This window comes from Tenrec ecaudatus, chromosome 4 (genome assembly GCF_050624435.1).
Source record: "Tenrec ecaudatus isolate mTenEca1 chromosome 4, mTenEca1.hap1, whole genome shotgun sequence".
Classification (NCBI taxonomy): domain Eukaryota; kingdom Metazoa; phylum Chordata; class Mammalia; order Afrosoricida; family Tenrecidae; genus Tenrec; species Tenrec ecaudatus.
This window is the reverse complement of record NC_134533.1, coordinates 23618035-23645318: the sequence shown is the minus strand read 5'-3', so window position 1 is coordinate 23645318 and position 27284 is coordinate 23618035. Positions and strand designations below refer to the sequence as shown.

Below are 27284 nucleotides of genomic sequence, written 5' to 3'. Positions count from 1 at the left end.
ACCGGTGGCTGTAACAACTAGCGCAGACACATCAGCGCGTGAGGGTGGCAGAAGGGCAGGCAGGGTTTCCACTGTACCTCCACCCTGACGACAGCCTTGTCCCCTCGGCTGCTCTGGGCAAGGGACCTGACGATGTCATGGAGTCCTCGCTTACAGACCCCAGTCCTTTCTCTGCTCTCCTGTCCTCATCCTGTCCTCCACACTCAGGTGACTCCGATCAGACTAACGTCCATGTCATTCCTCTGACCCACTGGCCACACTCCCAGCCTTCGCACACTCTATTCTCTCTGCCTTTGATAAACTTAATACCTCCTTAACTTACTTCAAGTCTTACCTTCTTAGTGAATCGTATCCAGAATTCTCTATATAAAATTGTGCAGCTACCATCACCACACAGTCCCTATCTGACTCACTCTATTCCGGTTTTCCCCCTCAGTCAGACATCAACTCGGCTATACAGTGTACGGGGTTACTTTTTCTACTAATACAATGTCCAGCACATAGCAGTTGTGAGTCACTGCCAAGCTGATTCTGACTCTTCATGCTGCCACGTGCACTGAGTGGCACTGCATCTTAGGGGCGTCAAGCAGATCTCTAGGCCTGTATTGCAAGACACCCATGGGGTGAGTTGATCTGCCAGCCCTTTGGTAGGTGACGAGTTTGACTGTTTTCATCACTCAGCAGTGCTCCGTCAACATCTGTGGAATGGATGGGTTCGTTGTTGTGAGGTGCCAGCCAATGGGTCCAACTCAGCACCCTCCGTACAGCAGGCAGAGCGAAACCCCGCCCCATCCTGCGCCGTCCACACAATTGTGATGCTGCCTCCCTTCGAGGCAGCCACTGTGTGAATCATCTTGTCAAAGGTCTTCCTCTTTTCTGCTGCCCCTCGACGTATCTAAGCATGATGGCCTCCAGAGGCTGGTCTCTCCCGACAACATGTCCAAAGTACATGAGACAAAGTCTCACCATCCTTGCCTCTAAGGTGCATTCTGGCTGTACGTCTTCCAAGAGAGATTTGTTTTTGTTCTTTTGGTATCTTTTTAGTATTTTCAATATTCATCACCAGCACCGTAATTCAAATGCATCAATTCTTCTGTCTTCCCTGTCTAACTTTCACATGCACATGAGGTGATCGAAATGGATTGAGTGCCTTAAGAAACCCTGGGAGACGGGTCCTTTTGTTACCCTCGTTTTAAAGATGATGGTATTGAGGCTGGAAGAACTTAAGTAACTACCCTCAGAGAGTTCAGTTAGTTGATAGCAGAGCTGGGAGCTGAACCCAAAGTTGTCCAACTCTAAAGAGTGTGCTTTCAGCCACAAGATCACTGGTTCAAGCCGTAGTACACAGAAGAGTCACCTGGGATATGTGTTTTAATGCAGATACCTGTATCCCAATACCCAAGGACCCTGGTTCTGATTCGGTAGGTCTAAGATGCAGGTGATCTCTGAACCATAGTATGAGAAACACACACTGGGGTCCACTGCATTGTCTTGGAGGCGCTGGGATCTATATAGGGAGAGAAAGAGAAACTCTATTGGAAGTTTCTTGAGTACCAACTGTACCAGTCTCAGTGAACTATAAAAGTGAAAGAAATGGAAACCCTGCCCTCAAACTGGCTTTTCTGGTGGTGAAGGGACAGGCAGACAAATTAATTATTAATTAGAGTAGCACTTAAAAGCACATTCCTTGGATTCAGGAAGATCCATGGTTCAGAGCCTGAAATGTGTAACTTTTTAGTTACTTAACTAGGCAGATTGCTTAACCTCCTTGTGTTTGCAAGTAATAAGCAGCACTGCTTAACTATAGGACTGTCGAGAGGGGTTGAATGAGATGGACATGCAGCACTCAGTAAAGTAGCTTAGAAACGAGCAATCACGGCTATCAAAAGATATAGCATCTTCTGGGGTCTTAAAGGCTTAAAAATATACAAGTGGCCATCTAGCTGAGAAGCAACAAAGCCCACATGGAAGAAGCACACCAGCCTGTGTGATCATGAGGTGTTGATAGGATCAGGCATCAAAGACCCAAAACAAACAAAAGTCATATCAAAGGGAATAAGGGGGATGGTAGAATAGAGACCCAAAGCCCATCAGCAGTCAATTGGACACCCCCTGCCAGAAGGGCCACAGGGAAGAAACGAGCCATTCAAGGTGCACCAATGAAACACACAACCTTCCTCTAGTTATTTAATGCCCCACCACTACCATGACCCCAATTGCAGATCTGGCTAGACCAGAACATGTACACTGGTACAGATAAGAGCTCCTAAGACAGGGAATCCAGAACAGATAAACCCCTCAGGACCAATAAGGGGAGCAGCAATACTAGGGGGGTAAGGGGAGGTGGGGAGCGGGGAGGAAGGGAGGAACTGATCACAATGATCAACATAAGATCAACATCCCCTCCCAGAGGGATGGACATCAGAAAAGTGGGTGAAATGAGACAGTGGTCGGTATAAGACATGAAAAAAAATTATAAATTATCCAGGGGACATGGAGGAAGAGGGGGGAAATGGGGAGCTAATGCCAGGGGCTCAAATAGAAAGAAAATGTTTTGAAAAAGATGGTGACAACATATGTACAGATGTGTTTGATACAATGAATATATATATGGATTGTGATAAGAGCTGTAAGAGCCCCCAATAAAATAAAATTTAAAAGCATATTTATAACAAAAATAGGCAATCAGCACCATGATACATGTTTGTGCTATACATCTATTCATATGTATACTAAAGCACACAGGGGCATCGATACAAATGCTTCCTAGATGTAAGCAAACACCTCAAAAGATTGGTTGAATGGATTGGAAGATTGAGGACCATAGTCCCATAGGACCAGTCAGCCAGTTGATATGCCATCATTCATGGAGTTGATGTTCTACAGCCTAGTTCAGTGAGTTATGTCCCGGGTCTTAAAAATCATGGTGGCCATCTAAAATATAGCTACTAGCCTATGTATCCTACTGTATATATTCTTGACATCTAAGCATTGTCTTTATACACATAACTTATTTTTCTGGAAAGCACTGTCTCCATCAGGATCCAGGGACAGCTCAATTGTAGTTCGCTTATTTCCCCTCTGCTTCTCTGTCTCTGTTGTGCTCTTAATGCCCCACATCTCACTGCTGGCCTTGCACCTGCCTTGTCTCACTGGTTCCTTTTCCTCTCCCAGTCTACTTTGTCTGGGCCATCTGGCCTTAGAAACTAGATGACCAAGCTGGTTAAAACCAGGGGTATAATTACAGGGTGCCTTAGAAGCCTGGAAATTACCCATGTAAGCTTCAGTATGTGAACTCGGTGACATCTCTGTGTATTTTGCTGACATAACGACTTACTGGCATTTAGGTATTTGAAACTGCCCACGACTTCAGTTTGAGATAGGTATATAGGTGTTACTATATAGGGTGCAGACCTCTGGAAGAAATGTGTTCATTGTTCCCCGCATGGGAAGGTTATTTTGTGTCTTGACAACTTAGAAAGAGCATTGGGAGTCACGTGGTCAAAGACATAGCCGTTTGCTCTCCAGGAAACAAGTCTGGGGTTGCTTCCGTTATACAAGGAAGACGCCGAGGCCTAAAGATGAGTGGCTTCTTCAAGTGAGGCAGCCTCCAGGGGCCCAGGCAGCGTTCTCAGGCTCCTATTGTCCCCGGAGGAAACGGACCATCTTAGGCTGCGGAAAGGGAGAGAAACCATCAGCACACATGATTAAATCTTAGAGAAATGAAATCCACAGGGAGTCTCCTAACCATTCCATTTGATGGCCTGACTTTGGTGGGTGTTGTCCTGCCCACTCCTGCCGAAATTTGAAGGGGTGTGGCACCTCACTATGGTGCCTGAATGGTGAGCTTCTACGAGGAGCATGATAATAAGACCCCCTCCCACTTACCCCATCAGTTGGTCATACTATGAAGACTTGTGTGTTGCTCAAAGCCATGTCACTGGTATTTCAAATGCCAGCAGGGTCACCCACAGTGAACAGGGTTACAGGGGAGCTTCCAGACTAAGAAGAGACTGCGAAGAAGGAACTGGCTATGCCCTTGTGAGGAATTGGCTGCTGAAAACCTTATGCGTAGCATGGAGACATTGTCAGGTCCTGAAGGCTTCCTGAAGAGGAGCGGAGCTCTGTCACAGTGAGGAAGACACAGAACCAGGTGGCGGTCCCTTCTGTTGTGCTAGGCTCACTATGAGTTGGCACCTAACAACAGCCTCATAAGACCCAGAAGCCTAGAAGGGACTTTAAAGATGAGTCACCAGCGTTGTACCCACTTTTCATCTTGTGCCCAGGAAAGGAACTCAATGACAGTCCAGGGATATCAATGGGCAGGGGGGACCACTGAGTGTGGATTGGGAAAAGAGATTCCTAGAGGAAAGGGCAGAGTTAACCATGTCTCTGCACCATTTCTCTCTCTCTCTCTCATATAAACATAGTTTACATGCCCCAAATAAAAATTCATTTTATTTTTTTATTGCAGAAAATGTGAGCAATGCACAAAATCCCTAAATAAACCATACCAAAGCCACTGCCATCAAATCAATGCTGACTCACAGCCACCTTGTAGGAAAAGGTAGACCTGCCCCTGGGAAGTTTCCAAGACTCTCACTCTTCACAAGAGGAGAAAGTCCTGTCTTTCTTCCCCAGAGTGGCTGGTGGTTGCAAACTGCTGACCTTGCAGTTGGCAGTCCAATTCATAACCACTACTCCATCAGGGATCCTCCTCCCTAAAGAAGAAAACACGAATCCCATCAATCCTCAGACCCAAAGTGATCACCACTGCTGTACGGGTTGCCATTCGTTTTTCCATACACATTTTGGCTCTTTCCTCTTCCTCTTAGGACGTCACCAAGTTTGTTCCTGGGCATCGTATACTCGTTTTGTCCGATGAGTTCAGGTCTTTACTTAAAATGTTCCCCAAGTGAAATTTGACATCCAGAATTGACACCGCAGATGCCTGCCTGCAAACGGGCACTGCAGGCAGCACGGGTGGTGGTCAGTGTCACTCAGTAGGGCCCATGGCACCTACCAGGGGCACTTTCCTCCCCAGCTCCTGCTGACTGTGACCATGCAGAGATGCTGATGGCAATCATAAGAGGAAGATCTGAGGTCTAGGCTGTGTTGTAGGAGCTGTCTTGGTCTGGGTGTAAAACAGAGTCTGACTGCCAGCCACTCTGAATCAGCGGGGCTAAGAGCGGCACGAGCATTGTCCCACTTAATAATCACAGCAAACTGAAGTCCTCTCACAATCCCTGACTGGGAACCATCAAGGAATAAAAGAATCAGAATTCCTCCCTCTTGGAGCCTAAGTTTCAGTGGGGAGACTGGTGATACATGTACGACAATGTGATAGATCGTAATGGTAAGGATGCTGGAAGAAGAGAAGGCAGGACAAGATGGGAGCAGTTGCTGTCTAACATAATAGTGTGGTTAGAGCAAGGAGCCCTGGTGGTGCAGTGGGCTGTTCTCTGAGCTGCTCACCAGGTCTACAGTTCAAACCCATCAGCTACTTGGTAGGAGAGAAATGAGGCTGTCTACTCCTATAAACACTTGCAGTCTCAGAAACTCCAAGAGGAAGTTCTGCCCTGTCCTATCAGACCATTACAAGTCAGAATCGACTCCATGGCAGTGATGGTTGAGGAAGACTTTACTGACCAAATGATAGTTGAGCCGAGACCTGACAGCAGCAAGAGCTAGGAGCAGAGGGGACATGAGGGGCGCAGTCTAAGGCAGGAATATGCTCAGCATAGTCAGGGAACAGCAAGGCCAGTGTGGCTGGAAGAGGGCTGAGCACAGCGTCAAGCAGAGGAGAAGTGGTAACATCAAGGGCAGGCCTCCCACCCCCCAGTGTCTAGGAGATTGTTATCCCATTACGCAGGTGAGAAAGCTGAGGCTCGATGTTTGGCCGCCCAGCTAAAGCGTGCTAGCGGCATTCCACATCCCCTAGCACTCCCACTCTTCCAGCACGTTCTAGTTGCCATCTAATCGTTTCCAAGACTGTTGGTGACCTTGTGTGCGTGGATGGAGCTGCCCCATAGCGCTTCAAGCCTGCAGTGGCCTTTCCGACAGAGTACCAGGCTGTCTCCCGAGGTGCTGCTCAGTGGGTTCGAAGCCACTGGCCGGCCTCACAACTGGTAATGGAGCATGCGCTGCCCCCAGGCCCTCCTGCCGGCTGTGCAACTTGGGAACACATTACCTACGTTGATCCTCCTGCTGTTGCCGTGACCACTGGGGATTACAGTTAGAACCCTACAGCGTCAGACCCAAGCCCTGGGGACCTTGAATCCAAATGTGTCCGTCCTTTCTAATGGTTCCCGATAGTCTTGCTGTTGTGTCGGTGTCTTTCCACTGTTCACACTTCACTTGTCTTCATGTTCGAAAGGGGGCCATACATAGTTAATGCAAAACCCAGCAGTGAAGAGGGGGTACAGTCTTATACACTTTAAATGGATTTACGTCTGTCTGATCGGCCAAGACCATTTCTGGTTAAGGCACAACAGAGAAAACCCGGAGGCACCAGGAGACAGCGCTCTTAATGGCCACCCCTTAATGGAGAAGCCAGACCCCTAGCCCCAGCCCCCGGGCTCGGCCAGACCACCAGGCTGCCTTGTGGAGCGTTGCTGGATTTGGGCCCCTAGCAATCCTGTGTACCAGAGTTGAAGTCCTATGGGGTCTTCTAGACCAGGGGGCGTTGAGCCGGAAGAGCCCACCCTGCCCCTCATGATAATTTAAAACTTTTTCGAGAGCCCTAAGTATAGTTTTACAAGCAAATGAACTCACCATCACCGGAATCATGTCCCTTTAATTTTTTTCACTTTTACTTCAGAGCCACACGTACGCCCTGAAATTGCCGCATACATTTTGCCAGGCCCAGCTCTCGCTGTTTTCCTTCTGAGAGAGCAGGTGGCCAGGCCTTTCTCCGGCAGAACCACTGGCAGTTCACACCAGCCACCCTTCGTTCGCCATCAAGAGCTTCACCACCGCAGCACCAGGCCCCTCCTTTTAGAATACTTGTACATAAAGGCACTTGAGTGGGTATATCTGATGCCTCTAGATTAATTTCCTTGGCTCTAGGGTATTTTCCCTGTGTTCCCTTTTTGTCAGCCTGCCAGTTCCAGCGGAGGATAAGGATCAGGGTTGTCTCATTTCCCAGGGCGGAAAGAACTATCATTTGGTTCACATTTTTATTAAAATAAGATGAGTGATTCACTCACATCACAGGCAGTGGGTCTCTTACCAGGAAAACCATCCTCTGAACAAACAAAGCAGATGCCTTGAAGGAACAGAAACTGCTCACATTGGTTTCCTTTCCCAGCCGGTCCCCAAAGAGTCAGGCCCTCGTCTCTCTCCAGCGGCCTCTTCCTCTGACCCACACATGGACATGCAATTATAGACCGGGCGCGTTACATATGCCCACGAGGGCACGGGCCCAGCAGGGAAGGCGAAGGTGGCCTCATCTGAAGAGATGTGTGTGTTTATCCACCGCCAGCCTGCTTTCTGGCTCCTGCTGTTTTCGCTTCGTGGGTCGGGTTTTTTTAGTTGTTGGGTCACCATAAATCCATCACCGTTGGTGGAAGTTAGTGGATCCTGACTTAAAAACAGGTTGTGATCTTTATAAGTACGCCTACATGCTGGCAGGCGCCCTCCCCGGCTCTCACACTCCCTGAAACCCCGGGACCTTAGAGGGCTGGAGGAGTTATTTTTAGGCGTCTTGGTTTAGCTCACCCTCACTGAGTAACCCTGTTAGCCACGGCTTCTGTTGGTATTTATTTAGACAAGAAGAAGGGGGTGGAGATGCAGCTTAAGCAAATCGAATGCATAATCTGTTCCACTTTTTATTTGTTGCTTGGCCGCTCTCATTGCTTGGACAGTAGCATGCCCAGCGAACCCATCATCGTTGTTGGTTTCTGTTCTCTGCGGCTTGCTTTCTGAACTAAGTCCCCACCGGGCAGTTTTGTGGGTCGCTTATAAAATGTCAGCTGGATTCTGACACTGGAGAGGGGAAAAGGAGATGGAAGTGGCTCATCCAGTTAAGACTGCGTGCAGGGCCCAACCTTGTCATGTACCATCAGGAAAGTACGCTGAAACCGTGCACATGGTGGTGATTGCTTCAGATCTCATTATCTTTTCCGTCCCTTTTCTCAGAGAGCAGCAGCAAGTCGCTTCACACAGAAAGCGTCCAAGAGCTTGTTTTAAAGAGAGCAAAGAAGCCGGGAGCCGGGTTGGGATTGCCCAGTGAGCAAGGTAAGCACCGACTGACTTGTGCTTACTTACTAATCTATAGTGAGCAATTCACTTTGCATGTGGTGAAGAGCATGTGACACAGTCCACTACAGATTAGTAAGTAAGCACAAGTGGACCTGTGCTTACCTTGCTGACTAGGTCCTCCCTTCTGGTCAGGAACTGAACATTTAAAGAGAGATTTTGATTCTGTAGGAAGGTGCTGTAGACTTGGGAGAGAGACAGATGCCAGCCTGGCATAGAAGCAGGATCTTTGGTGAGCTGGGGGGTATGACATTTTTCACTGTTGTTGTTTGTGTTGTTAAGTTCCATGGAGTCGGTTCAGACCCATAGCAACCCTGTGCACAACAGAACAAAACCCTGCCTGGTCCTGTCCCACCCTCACAACTTGTTCCTGTGCTTGAACCCCGGTCCAGCTACAGTGCCCATCTGTCTCCTTGAGGGTCTTTCCTGCCCCTCTACCTTACCAAACATGGTGTCCCTCCAGTCCCGACAGAATAGTACATAAACACAACTAGCCTGTGCTTACCTGACTTGTTGGGTAATCCAACCCTGGCCTAGGGTCAAGATAGATTGCATCTGACCGGGAAGCCAGGACGAGCTGGTGGCAGATCTAACTGGTAACAGTGACAGCAACCCAGCTAATACTGACCGAGGCATACTCTGTGCCGGACTCTCACCCATTACAAAAAGAGGAGAGGGCCCAGCCTGGGCTGGCCCTGTGGCGCGAGCAGCATCACAGTGATCTGTGGGCTCTAGAAAGAGACCTGGGCCCACAATGAGGCTTGCTTTGGCCCTGGCTCTGCCACTTACAAACATGGGGGTTCCCTGGTGAGGAAAGTTTTGTTTGTTTTTTCATCTTTGCTCCATTGGGTTTTTATGGAGATTAAAAGTGATAATGCACGGAAACATCGTTTGAATATTCATACAACTCTACAAACGTGAGGTGGCCGCACCATTAACGGAGAGGGGAGCCAGCCTGTATGTGCACCGAGGAGCAAGGAAAATGGGGCACACCTGCCCGCCGACAGGAAGTCTGTTATTCGCTCATTGATAAAGAACAATGGCAGCATAAATAGTCAGGAGATGAGGAGTAAGATTGTTCCAGCCACCCACTGGCTGGAGCCCGAGGAGAACTTCGATGAATTGTGCCTGTGGTTACTATGGTGCCACCCCCTTGCGTGCCTGGATGCCGCCTGCTACATGCCTCCTCTGTGCCAGCAGCCTGTGACACCGGCTCATCCACAGCCTCCTCTCACCTCCCGTCTTCAGTTTCTCGTTCATCTTCTCAGTGCTCCCAACCCTCTGGGACTGGTATTTTTATTTACCATTACTCATACTTCTTGTCATTATTAGTGCTATTGCTTTTTAATTATTTATTACTCAAGCTCATCTTCCATTGGCTTGCCTAATGCTCCATGGCCCATCCACCAGAGAAGCAGGATTTGGACTCTGGTTGGTTGGATCGGAGTCTGCCCTCTCACTCACTGCTCTGTAAAGAGCCTATGCTTGTTGCTCCGTCCTCTGCTCTCAGAGGTGAACGCCTACGCTGGAGGTTCCAGGCTACTCAGAGGTGCCTCAGAAGAAAGTCCTGGCAACGCCCTGGGGGAAAGCCTGTGGAGCACACAGAGCCCCTCATCAGCTCACCCCTCACCTCTCCAGTAAGAGAGGCTTTTTGCTTCTCTGTGTGGCATCTTGGGGCTCCTGATAAGATGGCCAGTGGAGAAGGGAAAACGCAGTCTGTTTACAGCAGTTCCAGTCCTCCTGTTGCCACACTGCCTCATTTCACAGGTGGGAAACTGAGGTCCAGGACAGTGCTGCTCACGAGAACAGACGTTGAACCAGATCCTTGTCTCTCTCAGGACATCGCTGTAGGAGCCTGACTCTTCTTCCCCCCACACAGCATGGAGGGCCTCATCTGGCCCATCAAATCCACAGGAAGAAGCAAAAAGCACTGCCTCTTTTCCAAAGTGGGCGTGAGGTTTCCCTCCAGCTACATCACCATGGGAAGGGCTGGGTGTTTCTTCTCCTCCAAGGAGATCTCCCCTAGATCCGATCACCATTAAGAGGGAATGAACAGGAGCTCTGGGGGGTGCTGTCAGGTCAGCAGTTCAGCCCCAGCTGCAGCTCCTCAGGAGAAAGACAAGGCTATCCCAGAAATCTCATGTGAGCCAAGGATGCGTGTGGTGAGTGTGGGTTTGCTGTGGTTTAGGAGGATGAAGGAGCCTCGGTGACACAGTGGTTAAGTGTTCGATTGGTGACCAAAGGTGGGTGGTTTGAACCCACCCTCTGCTGTGAAGAACACAGACAGCCCCGGACACCCTGTGGGGCAGTTCTACTCTGCCCAAGAGGCTCGCTATGGGTGAAGTCAACTTGATGGGAACGGCTTACATCCATTCTACACAGTTACTCTTGGACCCTTTTTGCAATTTCTGTTTAATTAAGCTCAAGAGTGGTCCACAGAAGTCTGCGACTATGCCTGCTTCTTCTTGGATGAAACTACACCTTGACTACCATCGCTGTTTCCAAAGACACACCCTAGCCTCCTTTTCCATCCCCTGATGGAGTTGGACAAGTTAGTCTCTGGGTTGGAACAGTGATGCAAATTTTATGCTTGAAATAATTTCCTTAGTGGGCTGACGGGCCCATGGGAGATGACGGCACCAAGCCCCTGCACTCTACTCTGGTTCCCAAAGCAGCCTCTGTGTCCTCCATAAGTGGCGGAAGGCTACCCCCATCGCAGAGCAACTCTCCCCATTGCTACTCAGGAGAAGCTCTCGTTTCTCAGGCACCGATGTCTCTTTCCATAAGGCCATGGGGCTGACCCACCATTCTTTCATGACATCAAAGCTTTCTAAATAAAACAAAACCTTGACTTGGTTTCCCAGCTCTCAACAGTTCCGTCAAGATGAACAGAAGAGAGGCCATCACCTGGAGTCTGACTTAGTAGAGGAGATGCTTGTCCCACCAGGCTTGTGGCTCACTTCAAAGATGGCTAGGATTAGCTTCAAACCCTGAAAGATGGTCATGATGTGCCACACACACTGCTTAAAGAATTTTCAGGTCTTGATTGGAAATGCTGACATTTCTTTAAATCTTTGTATGATCTAAAGCAGCACAGGTTTGGGGGGAGTTGTTTTTATTTATTCTAAACATTGCCATGAAAATCTATTCCAATATCTGATTGAATACTTTTCCTAGACACTGGAGGAATGGACATAATACAAGTTCAAGTTTGAGCTAAGGCATAGGGACAATTGTAAGGATGGTGCAGGACCAGGCAGTCTCTCACCCTGTTGGGCATGGGTCAGAACCAACTCAATGACGCCTACCAGAGACATGTTCCATTAGATTTCTCGTTTGGTGCTGGGCCTGTTCTTGTTGTCCAGTCTCAGCCGTTGGTCTGCAATCGCAGTGACCCTGTGCTATGCCATCCTCACGAAGGGTGCTGTGTTGGAGCCCAGGTAGAGGCCGCTGTGTTGTTAGTCTCCCCCGTTTTTCACTAGCCTTCTACTTTCCCAAGTGTGAAGACCTTTCCCAGGGCCTGGGGTCTTCCGAGAACGTGTCCAAAGTCCATGAGATGAGGTCTCACCATCCTCCCATCTGTGAGCATCCTGGTGGCACTGCTTCCCAGACAAATGTGTTCCTTCTTCCAGAAACCCAGAGTACAGGCCACACTCTTCACCAGCCCCACAGTTCAAATGCATCGATCCTTCTTCAGTCGTCCTTATTTACTGTAGACATTTCGTCTGCATCCGAGGAGGTCGAAACTCCCCTGGCTTGGGCCGGGCACACCTTCGTCAGGCCTGGTCTCATTAAAATATAAAACCAATGGATCTGGCATCCTGCCCGATTTGAACCTGTGTTCTGGGGAATAATGAGGTTGACAGTGTTCATCATGGGCTAAGGCACTTTGCCCCACGAGTGTCACTGGAAGCCATCGCCTTGGGGTCCTTTTGGAAATCATTTCCCTCTGTTTCTCATGTAGACATATCATTTCCTCCAAAGCAACACTGGCCTGACAAAGAAGGCAGCGATGAAGAGCACATATCCTGCTCTTCGTTCGGGGGTTTTGCTAGACAGAAACACGGTCCTGAGGTCTTAGCACTGTGATGCCATGTGGGATGAAGCTGTCAGATGGGTGCCCTCCTCACCCCACCCACCCCCCAAATGCAAAGTAGTGCTGAGAAGTATTTACTCAGCTGTGGCGTGGTCACAAACCCTTCGTGCCCTGGGGATGGGAAGGAGTGGTGTGGCCGTGCCCTGAACTATCCGTGTCCTTCCGAGCATCTCTTGGCAGAGCAGCCTGGCCGAGAGCAAGCATCATTTACAACGAGCCTGCACACAAGACCAGAAAAAACAATTGCAATTGAAAATTGGAGAGTCCACTCAGGGGTTGTGGTCTTCTCTGGCCTCTGTAGTGGTTCCTGTTGAGCTCATGCAGCCAACCAATTTGAGATTGTTCAATCCTCTGGGATTCCCCATGGCTTGGTAGTATCTCATTATCTCCCTCTCTTGACCCAGGGCCAGCTCTCCCTGCCACCCACCCACAAGTATGCCGGCAACCCACACAAACGAGTCCAACACAGCCCTGGTTCATCCTGTGTGCTTTGGGAGCTAAGGGGAAAAACAGACCTTGATTCTGGCTTTGGGGAAGGCTTTTTCTGAGTAAGGGACAAAGATATGGCCCCACTTCCTTCAGTCTGGCCTTCCTCCACTGAGCTCCCTTGGGGACAGCACTGTAACCCTGGATAATGCAGGCCCCCTTCCGCCCCAGGAAGAGCAGAGGCGCCCAGGTCTGCAGCCACTGGCCACAGCGGTGCTTTGGGCAGACGGTGGTAGACAGGCACGGTGGTCTCACGGAGGATGAAGAGATGACCAAGCTGCCCCCACTGAGCTTCAGAGGCAAGACTTTCCTCCTCAAGAAGGCAAGAGAGATGTCGAAAAGATAAAAGAGGGAGTCACTGAGCCGCCACCGAGGACTCAGCAGCCTCCCCCTCGAGCCCCCTCGCTTCCCGACGCTCTGTCCCCCCTGCCCGCCTTCTCCAGCCGCCGCCTTCCGCAGGCCGTTTCCACCGAGGAAAAGGAATCGTATCGTATGTCCGCTATCCAGAACCTCCACTCTTTCGACCCCTTTGCTGATGCAAGTAAGGGTGATGACCTGCTGCCTGCGGGGACAGAGGATTATATCCATATAAGAATTCAACAGCGCAACGGCAGGAAGACCCTGACCACTGTCCAAGGGATCGCTGATGACTACGACAAAAAGAAGCTAGTGAAGGCCTTTAAGAAGAAATTTGCCTGCAATGGTACTGTGATTGAGCATCCAGGATATGGAGAAGTGATTCAGCTCCAGGGTGACCAGCACAAGAACATATGCCAGTTCCTTGTAGAGATTGTACTGACTAAGGACGACCAGCTGAAGGTTCATGGGTTTTAAGTGCTTGTGGCTCACGGAAGCTTAAGTGAGTATTTCCTTGCAATGAGTAGAAAAATTCCCTCTGTCCCTTGTCACAAGTTTAAAACCTCACAGCTTGTATGATGTAACCATTTGGGGTCCACTTTTAACTTGGACTAGTGTAACTCCATGCAATAAACTGAAAAGAGCCATGCTGTCTAGTCTTGAAGTCCCTCATTGAAACAGGTCGAGCAGTAGGCGCCTGGCAGTGCCCAGTCTGAAACAAAACAATAGCATGTTTCAGCCAAGCGCAGAGCCCCGAGTTCTCAGATGGCTATGTCTGGCCAGAAACTCCCCTGCCCTCAGGAAATGGCATCCACCACCCGGACAGCCGGCCCCCCGTGGGAGGAAGGGATGAGGCAGCTGTGCCACTAGCAGGACGCTTTGGTAGCAAGAGAAAGATCCCCTGGTGTTGCGGCCAACCAGACAAGGGGGTGGGCCTTTGGAGATGAGCCCCTTCCCGCCGGTAAGGTGATAGGGCTTTTGGCTTTGCCACCAAGGTCTTGGTTCTTTTTGACCAGACATATCCTAGCAAGGGGGTGTCCAAAGATCATTAGACTGTGAGGCCAATCTTCGATCCGCGTTAAACTTTTGACAAGGGAACACATTGCAAACGGACGTAGCTAGCTGGAGCGCTCGCAACTCCACACCACAGCTGCCCCATGCCACGTGAAGTAACAACTGGTCCCCCCCCCCCTTCAGTTTTCATGTGATGTGATGTATTTAAACTTATTTAAATAAAACTTGTTTGCAGAAACAAAAAAAAAAAGATAAAAGAGGATCTTCAGCCTTCTCTTTCTCTTCTCTCGCAAATGAGAATTCATTCGCCCCAGAATAGACTGGGCCTCCGTCCTTTCTGGCTAGCAGTAATTTTCTTAGCCAAAATAACCTCCTGTGTCACCCTCTAGGACAGTGGTTCTCAACGTGTGGGTCTCGACCACTTTTGGGATCAAACGACCCTTTCACAGGGGTCGCCCTATTCAGAACAGTAGCAAAATGACAGTGATGAAGTAGCAACGAAAATAATCTTACGGCTGGGGGTCACCACAACATGAGGAACTGTATGAAAGGGTCGAGGCATGTGGAAGGTGGAGAACCACTGGTGGAGGTGCTTATCTTACAAATGACCGGCATTTGTGCCAGAGATGCTCTGTGGCCTATAAAGTGACATTCTGCCACGTCAGAAACCAGGCTTCCTCTGACGTTCATAATGGAATCATTGATACAGCCCCAGGGAAAAATATATCGGAACCGCCTGAAGGGAGTACCTGGTGAGAAGGCGCTAGGAGTCTGCAAGCTCATGAGGTGTAGTCCCCTTGCCAGGGTTGCTCACGTCTGCTGGGAGCCGGAGCACCTGCTGAATGGCGCATACTCACCATCAGCACACCCCAGCTTCCGGCATCTCCTCCCACCCTCCTCTGCTCACAGCAACGCCTCCTGTGCCTGGACACTTCCCCTTGGAGGGGGTCTGGTGTCTCCTTATAACATGTGCCAAGCACGTGAGATCAGTCTTGCCAGTCTCGTTTCTAAGGCACATTCTGGCTGTACTTCCTCCAAGACGGGTTGGTCCGTTCTATTGGCAGCCCGGGTATTGGGACAAGAACTCCATCCCTTGGAATTCTGATCGGGGCACATGCAATGGGTGCTGTCATTCACTCTTTCCGTCAACAGATCCCTGCAGCATGTGCCCACCCTTGTCCTCAGAGCTTTCCTTACACTCCCAAACTCCTTCAGTCCAGGACTTCCCATTAGCTGATAATGGTTATTAAATAGCATTCCCTTTGAAAGTGCCTTAAGTAGCGAGTATTTCCTCTTTTAACTGTGTTTCCCCTACATGGTTCATTGTCCCTCCCACTTCTCAGCTGAGGAAACCAAGTCAGGGAGCCTTTGTCTGACTGGTCCGCAGCAGGGGGCTGGTGGTGGTGGAGCCAGGTCATCTCACTGAAAGCCTGGGCTCTGCACTCACACAACTGCCCGCCCCGTTCTGGGGCGTCCCTGAAGGGCATCTGTATGTGCCACTTAGATCTAGTGGGCAATCACCTGGCTGGGAAGAGTCCTCTCTCAGAGGCAGTCCTCACAAAGCAGCTGGCCCCCACCTGCTGGAGTAAAACTGGAGGGACCTTCAGAGCCAGACAGAAATCTGACTCCTAGGCCCTCCCTCCTCTCACCAGTTGTTTCCTGGAGAAGGTGCTTAACCTCTCTGGGCCCTTTCTAACGTAATAGCAGCAAATGCCAACAGAACACTGGCTACTTCTCACTTTGCTCACAACAATGCTGTTACCCTATTGCCTAGCGGAGGCACAGAGAAATTAAAGGTCAAGGAGTTTGCTGTCACTTTGAGGACTAAGGTGGGACAGGCCGGAGCCAGGGTCTTTTCAGTTGCCTCCCATGCATGTGAGAGCTGGACAGTGAGCAAGGACGACCCTGAAGTATGGGTGCCTCTGAATGGTGAGGCTGCTGAAGACCCCTGAAAGGACTGCCCGCACAAACAAATCTGCAGCAGAAGTGCAGCCAGAATGCGCTTAGAAGTGAGACTGGCAAGGTTGGTTTCACATACTTTGTACACGCTAAAAGGAGACAGCAGGCCCTGGGGAAGGACATCATGCTTGCTACAGAGGGGTCAGGAAAAAGACAGAGACCCTCGGCCAGACGCACTAGCACAGTGGCTGCCACAGTACGTTCACACTTCACAACCGTGAGGATGCCATGGGGCGCAGGCAGCGGTTCATCTCTTTATCATTGGGTGCTAGGAGTCGGAGCTGATGCTAATTCACTCACAGAAAGAACCACACCTATTTGTGGGGCTATTCTGATTCTGATCTTGTCTCAAAACCCCTCACATCTTTGGCATAGGATTTCCAGGCTAGTTAGCTGAAGCTTTCCTGAGAAGGGGGGACTCCTTTGGAGGAGGTGTCTGTTGGTGCCCACCATTTTACCTCTCCTGCACTTCCTGCGGGCAGGTGGTGAGGAGGGGGACAAGGGGACGCATGGGGACTGGTGATGGTGCCACCAGCACAAGCGTACTAGTTCCTCACCCAGTCCCTCCAGCCCTGGCAGCACAGTGCGCTGGCTCTGGAGCTTCAGGCCTTTCCCTGTTGGCGGTAATTAGAACCTTTCTGACTCAGTGTCTTACATTAAGTATGTACACACACACACCTTTCACTTACATTGCCTCCTTGACCCAGTTCACCTGGAGCTATTTAGTTCCCGCAGTTTGTTTGCATGAGAAGTGAGGCTGGGGAACAAACTCTTATGCCTCGGCTCATTATGGCCGCTAGGAATGTTAGTTGGGTAAACTTTGGGTTCACACTTCCTGGATTTAAAGTCTGGTTCCACATCCTCGGTGTGCACGATCTGAGTTTTTGTGTCTGTGAAGTGGGGCGAATGACTGAGGATTTAATGAGATAGCCATGGAAACGCCAAGGAAGAGCAGGGCCTGCTTAGGGACCCCTTATAAGTGCTCAGTAAATATGAGCCCAATTATTATCATTAAGCCCCTCCATCCCTCAGCCCCTTCTTTCTCTCCCACCCTGTGATCTTGCTCTGGGGAGCCAGGTACCCTAGCCTGTCCCCTAGCCTCTAGGCACCCCCCTACACACACACACACACACACACACACACACACACACCTCTTCATGTACTAGCTTATTTCACTTCTGGAAGCCTCCGTGTCATTACCTGGAAAACGGGGCTGTGCTTAATGGAAGCTACTTTGTGAGGTTGTTGTGAAGGTCGGGTGAGAGCTTCAGTCCCATGCAGACAGCTCAGTGATGATATTCTTCCAGCAGTGTGGTTACAGAAGTCCAAAGGCATGCCTGGAAGGAGGTTGAGGGGTGCTCTCTAAACCAGAGGGACTGAAGTAGCCAGAATTTTTAGGGGTTAAGAATGCCTACATCTAAGCCTCGGGCATTCAAGAGTCTGCTGGTTTGTCCATCACCGTGTCTCTTGTGTCTGGATTTGATGGTGCCAAGAGCAAGACTGACCACATGGATGGATGGATGGATGGATGGATGGATGGATGGATGGATGGATGGATGGATGAATGGATGGATACTGCAGACAGGTTTCAGAAATGGAATGTTTGGTTTCAAGAAACGTGATGGAATCTCCAGGCAGAACTGTTCTAGGTATTTAAGCCCAAAAGACCTTCCTCCTCTCCTCTCCTCTCCATCTCCATCTCCATCTCCATCTCCCTCTCCATCTCCCTCTCCTCTCCTCCCTTCCCCTCCCCATCCCTCCCCTCTCCTCTCCCTCTCCCCTCCCTCTCCTCTCCTCTCCTCTCCTGCTATTCTTCTCCCTTGTAACTTTAGACACCCTCTTTGACTCGTGGTCTCAACCCTGAGAAGTAGCTACTTATCATTCTCATCTTGCATACAAGAACTGAAACTTGGAGGTGAGCCACATGGTCCCCCCTTTACAAACCAGGTGAAATGCAGAGCCAAGAGTTGAACTCTGGTCTATGGGGCAGGAGAAAGCTCCCCTCTGCTCACCAGTGTTCAGATGTTGAAACAAGATTTTCTACTTGCCATTCTCCCAAATGCGCCCCCTTCAGCACCAAACAAGGAGTGTCTCCGTGTGGTAGCTGCCTCTCCTGGAAGTCATCTGGGCTTCCGAGGGCCGGCCACTCTGGCTCTTGTAGTCGCACCACTGCTGTCTTGCACAGTCACCGTGGGAACGTTTACTTGCTGCACTCTCATTCACCTCGTCACCTGCCCTTCATCCTGCTTGACATTTGGAAGAATCAGGACCCAGCAGTGATGGGCAAGGTGTAGTCTGCGTTGAGTATTTGAAGTGCCTCTTGTTGCATCAGAGACGTGAGGTGTTTCTCAATGGCTCTCCTGCCCTCGAGAAGCAAGCATGTCAAGTACGTGATGGAGGGTTATGACCAGGACTCAAAGAGGAACTAGAGTCTGGGCACCAGAAGGGTGAAGTTGGATTCCTGGCAGAGTGTTTCTTGAGTGAGTGTGGAGATGACACAAGTCTCCAGGCTGCTCATTTTCCTTTGCCCTGTTTATTTTTCTCAAAGACGTCCCAAGGGTATAGTGGCTTGCCGTTGGTCCACTAACCACAAGGCCAGCAGTTCAAACCCACCAGCCAGTCTGTGGGAGAAAGCCGAGGCTGTCTACTCCTGTAAAGATTTGCCATCTCAGAAACCTGATACAGGGTGGCTAGGGTTCCACTCAGCCGCAGTGGTGTGAGGATTTCATTTCCCAAGGCAATTTTGTGGGTAATTTGGGGGATAAATGTGAATTCCTGTGAAATGCGTGACTCCCTAAGAACAGTATCAGATACATCCAGTGAAGTTCAGCCCAGAGAAGCCCTGCTGATCCAGAGATAGAACTTTTTTTTCCTCTCTAGAGTGAGACTAAAATGAGAATGCGTTAGATGGAGTCATTTTTCTCTCTTCTTTCTCCCTTCTCCACTCCTCACCCCCAATTTGTGGGGCCAGAGTGGCTGTCGCCCTGTCCCCTGGTGAACCGAGGCTCCCGCGAGGAGAAGGAAGGTGCATGCCCACCGTGGCCACCCTGGTCCTTTGACCGACACTGACGCCCGAGCTCTCGCTGTGGTGGCCCTGACTTTGGCAGTGTGGTTCCCGTGGCTGTTGGCCTCCACCTTGCCTTGGGCTTTGATGAGAAACCAGAAGGGCTCAAGCCCGCCCCTAGGGGGTTGGGTTTTCCTCCTGGAACAGCATCAACCAAACTCGCAGGGGCAAGCACGATCTGGATCCCTGTGGCTTGGGCTAACTTCAGTCCAAAGAAACCCAGTGCCTATGAGCGTCATCTTCATTCCCCAAATGTGGCCATGCCCTCTGGCTTCCCTTCTCCCACTCGCCCTCCTCCCGCCGCGGAGGGCTTTGGGCTTGGCTGCTCTCTCTTTCCTACTGGCAGGTTCTTCCATGTTTGAAAGACTGGGGATGATCTAAACTCTTTTGGCTGTAGAACCTGCAATAACAAAACAGCCTCCCGGAGAGCTGCCTCTCCGGGTTCTCCTCCAAGCACTGCTTCTCCACGGACACCAGGAAGCATTCGGTCGCCTTGGTTGTATATGTGGGACCTGGGCTCACGGCTTCCTGTCACAGGATGACTAGGTTTCTGTGCGGGCATCCAAAGGAAGCCAGACGGCTGCAGTCCTGGGCAGCAGGATAATAAGGTCTTTGGGTGACCTCTCCGCCTAGTCCCGGTGTTGGATTACCCAATGAGCAAAGTAAGCATGAGCACCCACGTGCTTGCTTACTACTCTGCAGGGAACGGTGTCACATGGGGTGCCGCCAGTCTGTCTCTCAGTTGGCAGAGTTGTAAGTGGGCAGAAGATGGCCACGCTGGCCTTGCTGACTGGGCGTCCCGTTCCCGCCCCTCAGGAACCAGGCATTTGAAGAAGCTTGCTTTCTATGGTCAGGGGGCCAGAGGCTTAGGAGGAGAGAGGTGCCAGCCAAAGTAGAAGCAGAATCTTTGATGTGGTAAAAGTATGTAAAATTGTTCACTGAAGTTTAATAAGTCAGCCGTGCTTAACTAGATTCTGTGCAGGCCAGCCTTGCTCCCCCTTCTCTCAGGCCAGCGAAGTGTCTTGGGCCCGAGTGTCACAGTCTGGGTGCCTCCCACCCAGAAAGAGCGACACCAAAGTAGTGGTCACAAACCCCACCCCACCCCCGGGGGTTAGCGGCCCGCACACACATAAGACTGATGAGAGTGTCAAAGTGCAGTCCCCCCAAGGCCAGCACAGGGCCTGACGTGTGGCTCTCCATTCCCCTCCAGATCTGCTGACCATGAAAGAGTACCACTGTTTGCTGCAGTTGCTGTGCCCTGACTTCCCGCTGGAGCTCACTCGGAAAGCAGCCAGGTACGGCACGTCTTCTGGGCCCTGGACGGATAGACAGATCCCCGATTCAGCGCGCGCGCGCGCGCGCGCGCGCACACACACACACACACCACCAACCCTGGTGGACCTCGACTTCTGAAGGAAACCTGGTATTTAGACAAGCACCATAAAACCCTTCAGGGAGAAGAAACCAGCAGGGAAGGGATTGGCGTTGGAGAGGGTTCTATTGGGGATGGGTACAACAATACAGTACTGAGTTGGCATCTTTCCAAAGGAAGCCAGATGCCCTTCCTTTCTGGGTTCTGTGGGGAGCCTAAGGGTCTGAAGATGGGGCAGGGGGCAATGAAGAGGCCAAGAAAATCCTGATTGGGGGATATGCTGAGAAAATGAGGAAGGGCAAGGGTTGGCTGTGACATGTGGTAAAGGGGCTTGGGCTTGGGGTCGGCACCAGCACGGAAGCGCTATGCTAGAGCCTCAACCGCGGAAAGGGCACACTGCACTCTTTCTGAGCAGAGAAGCCTCGGACTTAGCCCCGAGCCAGGAGGACTGGCAGAGAAAAGTGGGCATCCTCTCTGGGTTTGGCTTCACTAGTGTTGTTTTAGCCAAATGAGGTGCACAGCCTCTGCCCGTGTTCTCTTTTCTTACCACGCACCCCTAGCTCAGTCACAAATGCAAGTATAAGAACAGTACAGGTATGGCAGAAATCTTGCTTTCTAGAAAATGCCCATGGTCCCTAAATCATATGGACTGGGTTGACTACCTTCACTGGCTCATTGAAACCCATTTCCCTTAATTTAATCCTTAAAACTAGGCCACCGCCCACTTTACCAAAGAGCATGCTGAAGTCCTGAGCATTTAACTATGTTGTTCAGATTTGCTGACAGCTGTGAAGTGGCCGAGGCATGATTTGAACCCCAGTCTGCCTGAAATCAGCCTTTGCTCTCAACTCCTCCCTCCCTGGGCCCAGCATCCCTTCAGCCTGGAACATTCTGCTTGGTGGCCTGAGCCACTGACCCCAAGGCTCTGTTGGCTGTTCTGCACTAAGGACCCCTTCCCTCTTGAAACTGGCAGGGTGGGGGGGGCGGGGTGGGAATGGCCGGGTGAACACTGGGGTGGGGCTGCTTCATGATGCACCGAAACTGTGCTCATCTTGCTGGGCCCACGCAGAAGCTGCGTTGCCACCCCACACCCCAAATTATGTAGGTCTCTCTCCCAGCGACAAGCGGCCACCGATAAAAGCTGCGGGTCAGCCTTTTCTCATTTTAGCTTATCTGCTCTCCAAAGGAGACGTGGGTTTCTTTGGGCCTTTTAAATTTTGTTTGTCTTTTCCTTGGCATTAAAAAAATAGTGTGGGGAATAATATCTGTAATTTTAAAGCAGCCAAGTGGAGTTAACTTCAAATATCCATGATCGTGTACACTTTGGGTTCAGATGATTCTGAGGAAGATTTAGCCCCTAAAAGTCAGCTCTGTCCCTAAGTAGAGAAATCCAAAATCAAGAAAAGAAGGGGTGCACCACATGCCAGCAGACAGGACTGCACCAGACTGGGGGCTGCTGGCCCTTTGGGGTTTAGTGTCCAGACTAGGTCAATCCCAGCCCCCTCCCCAAGTGTCTGCTGAACACACCCATGAAAACGTGCCGAAGAATCCCTTGCCGGGCCTTCTGCCTGGCTCTAGTAGTCCTTTGTTCTGAGACAGTCAGAGTCAGCAACAATACTGTAACATCTTCATTGATCCGCTCCGTTGGTTATTTCTGGAGTGCTGTTTTGAAGGAGCCGGGGATGGAGTGGGTGACACATGGAGCTGCTAACCACTAGGTCAGCTGTTCGAACCCAGGTTTCTTGGGAGAAAGGGGAGGCTGTTGACTCCCGTAAAGAGTGACAGTCTCAACACCCAAGGGGCAGCTGCCACCTGTTCTGCAGGATCACTCTGAGTCAGAAACAACAGGGTAACAGTGAATGTAGTTTGTTTTTAATGACGACGAATCCCAAGTCTCTCCTTTATTTATGAGCTTAGTTTTTAGAGTTTTTATTTTGAACTGTTCTGTTCTGTGTCCTGGGGATGCGGTCTGAATAAAATAACATGCCTGCCCCTCAAAGAGCTCGGCGCCTGGTCTCTGGCTGCCGCCACTCTGTGACGCATCACCTTGCTTTCTACCACTCCTTTCCGCCCCTGAAGAGGGGGTCAGCACACCATGAGGGGAAGCCCTATTGGTGACGGTCAATCCCCACCTTGCAGTTACTCCGTCCAAATGCCTTGGTCTCTGCAGCCACTGGAAGATATGAGTAGTTGCCAGGCCCCTCTAAGAACTACAGAGGCATCCAATGACGGAGTCTTCCAAGGCTGACTGGTGTTTGATAGAGACCTCACGCCTTTGCAGAAGGATACAGTGTTGTAGTCTGTGGGCTAGCCCTGTGAGGGAAGGGGGGGGGGGTGTTGCAAGCATCAAGAGCAGGAGGCGGAGGGAGGGTGAAGTCCTCTGTCCTGTCTGCAGAGCTAGATGAATGCAGGAGTAGAGCGTGTTTTCTGCCCACACATAAGCCCCAGGCTGCCATGTAAACCCCACTGGCGTGCATACTCACCAGCTCTGTGTGTGTGTGTGTGTGTGTGTGTGTATACACTCACATGTGGAAAAATTCTGTCCCAGGACGTGTCCTTGAGTCAGAATCCCAGCATCCCCGCACATATGCTCGGGCATCCGCCCAGCACCACAGATGGAGAGGTGACGCCGCCTCCACAGCAGTTGCCGTCGCTAGACAAGGAACTGTCCTTTCCCAGCTCGTGGCGGAGCTGTGGGGACAGGCCACAGAGAGAGGCTCCAGTGTGCGATGATGCAGGCCTCGAAGAATGCTGTCCACGGGCAGCTGTAAGCCAGAGCCCTGCCTTGGGGCCACGGTGCCTCCACACGTGCCTGCCTTCTGTGCCGGGGACCCTGTGCCCAGCCTGGGGCTGGCAGGTGCGAGCAGGAAACTGGACCGGAAAGGGCAAACGGACTCCAGGTCAGCAGCCCAGCCAGAGAGCCCCCTCCCCCCTCAACCCTCTCCTCCGCGGTGCGAGCCTCCGGGCCCGTTATCCAGGCTCTCCTCTGTCCTCGAGTGGAGAGCATGCAGGAGGAGCCACCTGCCAGACGGTGTGGCCTTGAGAATGTCGTGTCACTTCTTTGAGCTTCGCTTCTCCTTGGTAAAATGAAAATACTTGTTAACATTGGAAGTTAGAAGTCTGTAACGTAGACGGTAATGTGCCGGGCACGGAGAAATCTTCCAACAAACGGTAGGGAGGAAGGAGCAGTAGCCTTCCCTTGGCCTATAGAAAGCACTGTAGACCGCGGAGTCCCGGGGGCGCTGGCAGTGAGGTGTTAGGCTACTCACCTGTCAAATCAGTGGCTTCAACCCACCTTGGGTGGGGGGGATGAGCCTGACTCTTCCCCTAAGGACTTAGAGAAGTCGCAGAAACCCTACAGGGGCTTGTTTGGCTGTGACATTGGCAAGACCGGTGGGCTGTGTAGCGCACTTAGGCCTCGGTAACCGAGCGCCTTGAACGTCTCTGGTTATCAGCTCTCGGCCTGTGTGCCTATCTGTAAAACAAGAGGGATGGATGGCACTGAGTCGTGTGGTGGTGGTGAGGGTGTGTGCAGTCAGCGAGGAGTAGTGGTGTGCAGTTACTGTAAGGGCGGCCTCACTGTTTGGTGGCGACCACATTTTTAAAGGCTCAGCGAGAAGTTCCTAACGCAGAGCTTTCCAGCAGTCTTTCACTTCCTGACACGCACTTACCCGCCCCCTGCTGGGCCAAGGGGACCACCGCACCTGTAACCCATTGGGAAGCTCTGCTCCAAGAATGAAGATTTAAAGCAGTGGTCCTCCAACATAAGCCTCAGCAGTCACCTGCTGGGCTTGTTAGGTCACAGGTGACCAGACTCCATCTCCATCTCCAAAGAAACCACAGGTGTCTCAGGTGGTGCTGATAGTCTAGGGACCACACTGAGACTCAGACCCCTGATTTAGGGCACAGATGTCAGTCTCCTTCTGACACATTAGAAGTCAGTTGAATTACAAAGAGTTCACTGGCTTCTCCGAACCATAATCTGAAGCACCGCAGAACTCACTCTCCTTCACCGAGGGCCAGGTCCCCTCCCGAGTGACGCGTGTCTAACAGGACATATGAGTGTGTCTTATTACCATGGCTGTGTGCTAAATCCATCCAGTGCTGCAAGGGCGCACCACCCTAAGCCAGCCTCATGGCTACTGCGCTCACTCCCATCAAGGGCCCCTCCTGCTGCCTGGGCACCACCAGGCAACCTCGCCTGATGATAAAGGGCTGAGATGGGGTCCCAGCCCACTGCTTCACTTACTGGCCATGACTTGGCGCAAGTGGCTTTCCCAGCTCTAAGCGGCACCGGCCTCGGGGAGTTGGTTATGGATTTAGCGAGGACAAGGCAGGTAAAGTACCAGTGACATGCTCCTTAAAGGACCTCACCCTACAGTACTTTGAAGATGTCAGTAATGAGAGTGGCGTGCCTGACTTGTTCATCCTGCAAACATTGACAGGGCATCTGGTGCCTGCCAGACTCACGCTACGCTCCGAGCATCCCCTACGTGCTTGCTCCATGTCTTCGTTGGTGCCTCTCCCGTCACAACGTTCGGCGTGGGACCCCTGACCCAGCTCTGCCTTGCCATCCAAAGATGTCACTGGCATCCCACGAGATATCATGCTCCCAAACAAACGGCCCTTTCTTTCTCCATTCTTTCCTTCCCAAGCTGTGGTCGTCTGTCGTGTTGTGGCCGTGTGCCTTGTGTTGGGGCTGTGACAGTGAGCCAAGCCAGTGCTGTTCCAGCCCCAGAGGATCCCCCATCCCAGGCAGTCGGCGGGCATCAACTGAACCAAGTGCTCAGTGCATACGCCAGAGCTTTGTGCCCATACACAGGACAGTCCTGTGAGGGTGCGTCAACCAAAAGCATTGTGGGCACAGTTCCAGTTCCTACACACACACACACACACACACACACACACACACACACACACACACACACACACACACGTGTTCCCTGTCTGCGATCCGGAGCAGCTAGAGGCAGGTTCTCTCAGGAAGACACTCAATTCCAAGGTCTACTGGGCCGGTGAAATCCAAAGCAGATGAGTCAGCCCAGAGGTTATGGTGACCCTCCTGTGGAATTCTAAAGAAGATGTTCATTCTCGAAAGACGGGATGATCACCGGAGAGGCTGGCCGGCGATCAGCCCATGTCCTTGGACACGTGGTCGAGAGGCACTGGTCCCTGGGGGAGGGCAGCGTGCCTGTGTAGGAGCGGTGGTGAGGCTGGCACAGGACAGAGCCCAGCGGGTGCGTTAGCACGGGTCCTGGCAGCATCCAGAATATTCCAGGGCAGTGAGGAGACGGGAGGGGTGGTTGAGCAAGTGGTGGTGGGGCAGTCTGTTAGCCACATGGAAAAAGACAGTCCCTCAAGATCCCTGCTTCATACTGTGCGGAAATCACTGTCGGATAGACCACCCGCTTACGTGTGATACGTAAAACTATAACACTCTGAAGAGAAGGGAAACTGTATTTATGGCTGCCAAGGGACAAAGGAATTTTTAAACAACATAGAAAAAGCCTAAGTTGAGTAGACAAGGTGGATCAATTTGACCACAAGCAAAAGTGCAATCATGTAATCCATGAGTTGCTGTTAGCCGCTGTCGATCCGCCCCTGGTTTACAGCAATATGCCCACGGAGCAAACCTCCACCCAGCCTGGGCCGCCCCCGTGATCAGTTGTGGGCCGTCCATCCAGGCCTCTCTTTCTCCTCTCTTTTCATCTGAAAGCGCCTCTGCTCACCTTCACAGCAACACACAGGCCTCCATTGGCAGGTGGTGGCTGGGCAGGAATGCAGCCCAGCTTCCTCGCTTGAGAGGCAGGAATGCCACCAACCAGCTGGAACTTTATTGCGCATGCGGTCACCCTCAGGCAGCTAAAATTAATAAAGGGTAGCCAGATAGCTATCGGCAGGGAGCATTTAGCTACCAGTGTCCTCGTTCTATCATTACCTAATGTTCATTGAGGACCTACTGTGTGCCGGGCACTCTTGCCTGCACTGAAGCTGGAGCAATGACCGAAACAAAGCCCTCGCCCCAGGGAGCCCCATTGGAGAGAGGGGCAGCGGCAGCCAGAACGGGAGGACTCTGCAGGTGAGAGTAGGGTCCTGCTCACTGCACTGCTGGGGACTCCACTCAACAGAAGACGCGGGGGCGGGGCCAGCGGGCAGGGGAGCTGGTGTCCAGGAGTTCAAGAAGAAGAAGCATGGTTAGAAACTGACTGTGGTGGCAATTGTGCGACACTGCTGGCTGGGTTGAACTGTGGAATGACATGATAGCCTTATTTCCTCCCAATAAAAGGGAACAGAGAGACCGCATAAGCAGAGTGAAGAGCAAGCCAGAGACGGAAATGACTGTTAGTGATCCATGCAACTGACCAGCATTTCTTTAGTCTCAAGAATGTTTTATAAAGAATGCCTACGAATCAATAAGAAAAAGACAACCCTAGTAGAACGACAGGCCGATGAGGATGATGAAGGTGGTGATGGTCAACTTGGTTCTGACACATAACAACAGAACCAAGCACCGACTGGCCTGCACCCTCCTCACCAGAGTCCGTCTGGTTCAAGCTCACTGTTGCTGCCCCAACGTCAGTCCATCTCGTTGAGGGTCCTCCTCTGTCTCACTGCCCTTTCCTTCACCGAGCATGATGCCCTTCTCCAGGCCCTGAGACAGTCTCCCCGCTCCCACT

General features: G+C 51.3%; 1 protein-coding gene across 2 annotated transcripts in view; it reads left to right on the top strand.

The window, feature by feature from the left end:
• Positions 1-27284, top strand: part of CSTPP1 (centriolar satellite-associated tubulin polyglutamylase complex regulator 1) — a 205836-nt gene that overhangs the window by 163744 nt on the left and 14808 nt on the right. For both annotated transcript variants that reach the window (XM_075545770.1, XM_075545771.1), the window contains exon 4: positions 20446-20530. In XM_075545770.1, coding sequence (XP_075401885.1) covers positions 20446-20530 — 85 coding nt within the window. The remainder of the gene's footprint in view (positions 1-20445; positions 20531-27284) is intronic.